At 41.1% G+C, this 1,291-nt stretch overlaps 1 protein-coding gene across 1 annotated transcript in view; it reads left to right on the forward strand.

Annotated features, from left to right (window-relative positions):
- Positions 1-1,291, forward strand: part of LOC107101139 (alpha-2-macroglobulin-P-like) — a 64,570-nt gene that overhangs the window by 19,295 nt on the left and 43,984 nt on the right. Inside the window, exons 9-12 of the mRNA XM_015399928.1 lie at positions 102-251; positions 327-434; positions 540-630; positions 737-860. Of these exons, the coding sequence (XP_015255414.1) occupies positions 102-251; positions 327-434; positions 540-630; positions 737-860 (473 nt within the window). The remainder of the gene's footprint in view (positions 1-101; positions 252-326; positions 435-539; positions 631-736; positions 861-1,291) is intronic.

Genomic DNA, 1,291 nt, shown 5'->3' on the forward strand with positions numbered 1-1,291 from the left:
AGGTCCAGTCCAGTCACCAGCCCAGCAGTCGAGACTTCTATGACCCCTTTAATCAATTAATTATTTGGTAAATAAAGTTATGTGTAAATGATGTGGCTCAGGTGTCGTTGGAGTTGTCTCCATCTCCAGCTGTTCCTGGAGAGGAGATCAAATTGCAACTAATGGCTCAGCCTGACTCCCTGTGTGGTATCAGTGCCGTCGATCAGAGTGTCCTCATTAAGGAACCCGGGAAGACTCTGGATAAAGAAAAGGTACCAGCTAGCAACCTTTATTAGTCCACACACAGACCAAAAAAACACTGAACAATTTCAGATTTTGTCTTTCAGATCTTTGCCATGCTGCCTGTTAAAAAAATATCACATATACCATACCAAGTCCAAGATCCTAAAGAATGTAGGACATATGTTTTACCACAGCCAGGAACTGTTTTCCAGGTACTAAGCATAAAGCACCATACAATACAAAGCATATCAATTAAACACATGTGGTCTTTTAAAATATTGCTACAATTACTTTTTGTGTTGTCCCAAACTGTGCAGAATGTAGGACTGAAAACAGCAACAAATCTGGTAATGAGACTACCCATTTGTTTAAGGTCCAGGGAGAGATATTATGATCGAGGCCATCGTGGTAACCTTTGACCTGTACCTGACCTGTACTTGAAGTTGTGCAACTGGTTATTCAAATCTGCTTTGTTTTCTAAGTCTTATATATATATATATATATCTAATATTAGTACCAATGTCAGGACGTGTTAATGTTGGATCAGCTGGACGAGGCCCCGTTATGGAACCTGAACCAGTAAAAACAGTTCGCACTTTCTTCCCTGAGACCTGGATATGGGACCTTGTGGAGACTGGGTGAGATGCTGATGAAAACTAGGCTGTAATTTGCAGCACTGTTGCTTTTGATTACTGGCCCAGGGTCTTTCTGCATGGAGTTTTTATTTTCTACCAGATACTAGTATGTTCCAAAACCAAGTCCATCAGGTTGATTATTATCTCTTAATTGTCATTGCATTATTGTGTCACTGTTGTAGTAGAGTGACCAGAATTTGGTTTCTGAAAACCCAAATGAGAAAAAGAGAGCACAGATCTAAACACAGAGTCTAAGGGCCGGATTTATCAAGATCCGATTTTGCGTGCAGTAATTTGCGCTCGCAAACTGGAATTTTGCGCGAGGGGCTGAACCATAGTTTGCAGGTGATTTAACAAGAGCGATTGCGTAACTGGTGGCAGGTGCAAAACTGTTGGAGACGCCCTATTTAAATGATGGTTTTGCGCGTTTTGTG

Source organism: Cyprinodon variegatus, unplaced genomic scaffold (genome assembly GCF_000732505.1).
Source record: "Cyprinodon variegatus isolate N-32 unplaced genomic scaffold, C_variegatus-1.0 Scaffold1057, whole genome shotgun sequence".
Taxonomy (NCBI): Eukaryota; Metazoa; Chordata; class Actinopteri; order Cyprinodontiformes; family Cyprinodontidae; genus Cyprinodon; species Cyprinodon variegatus.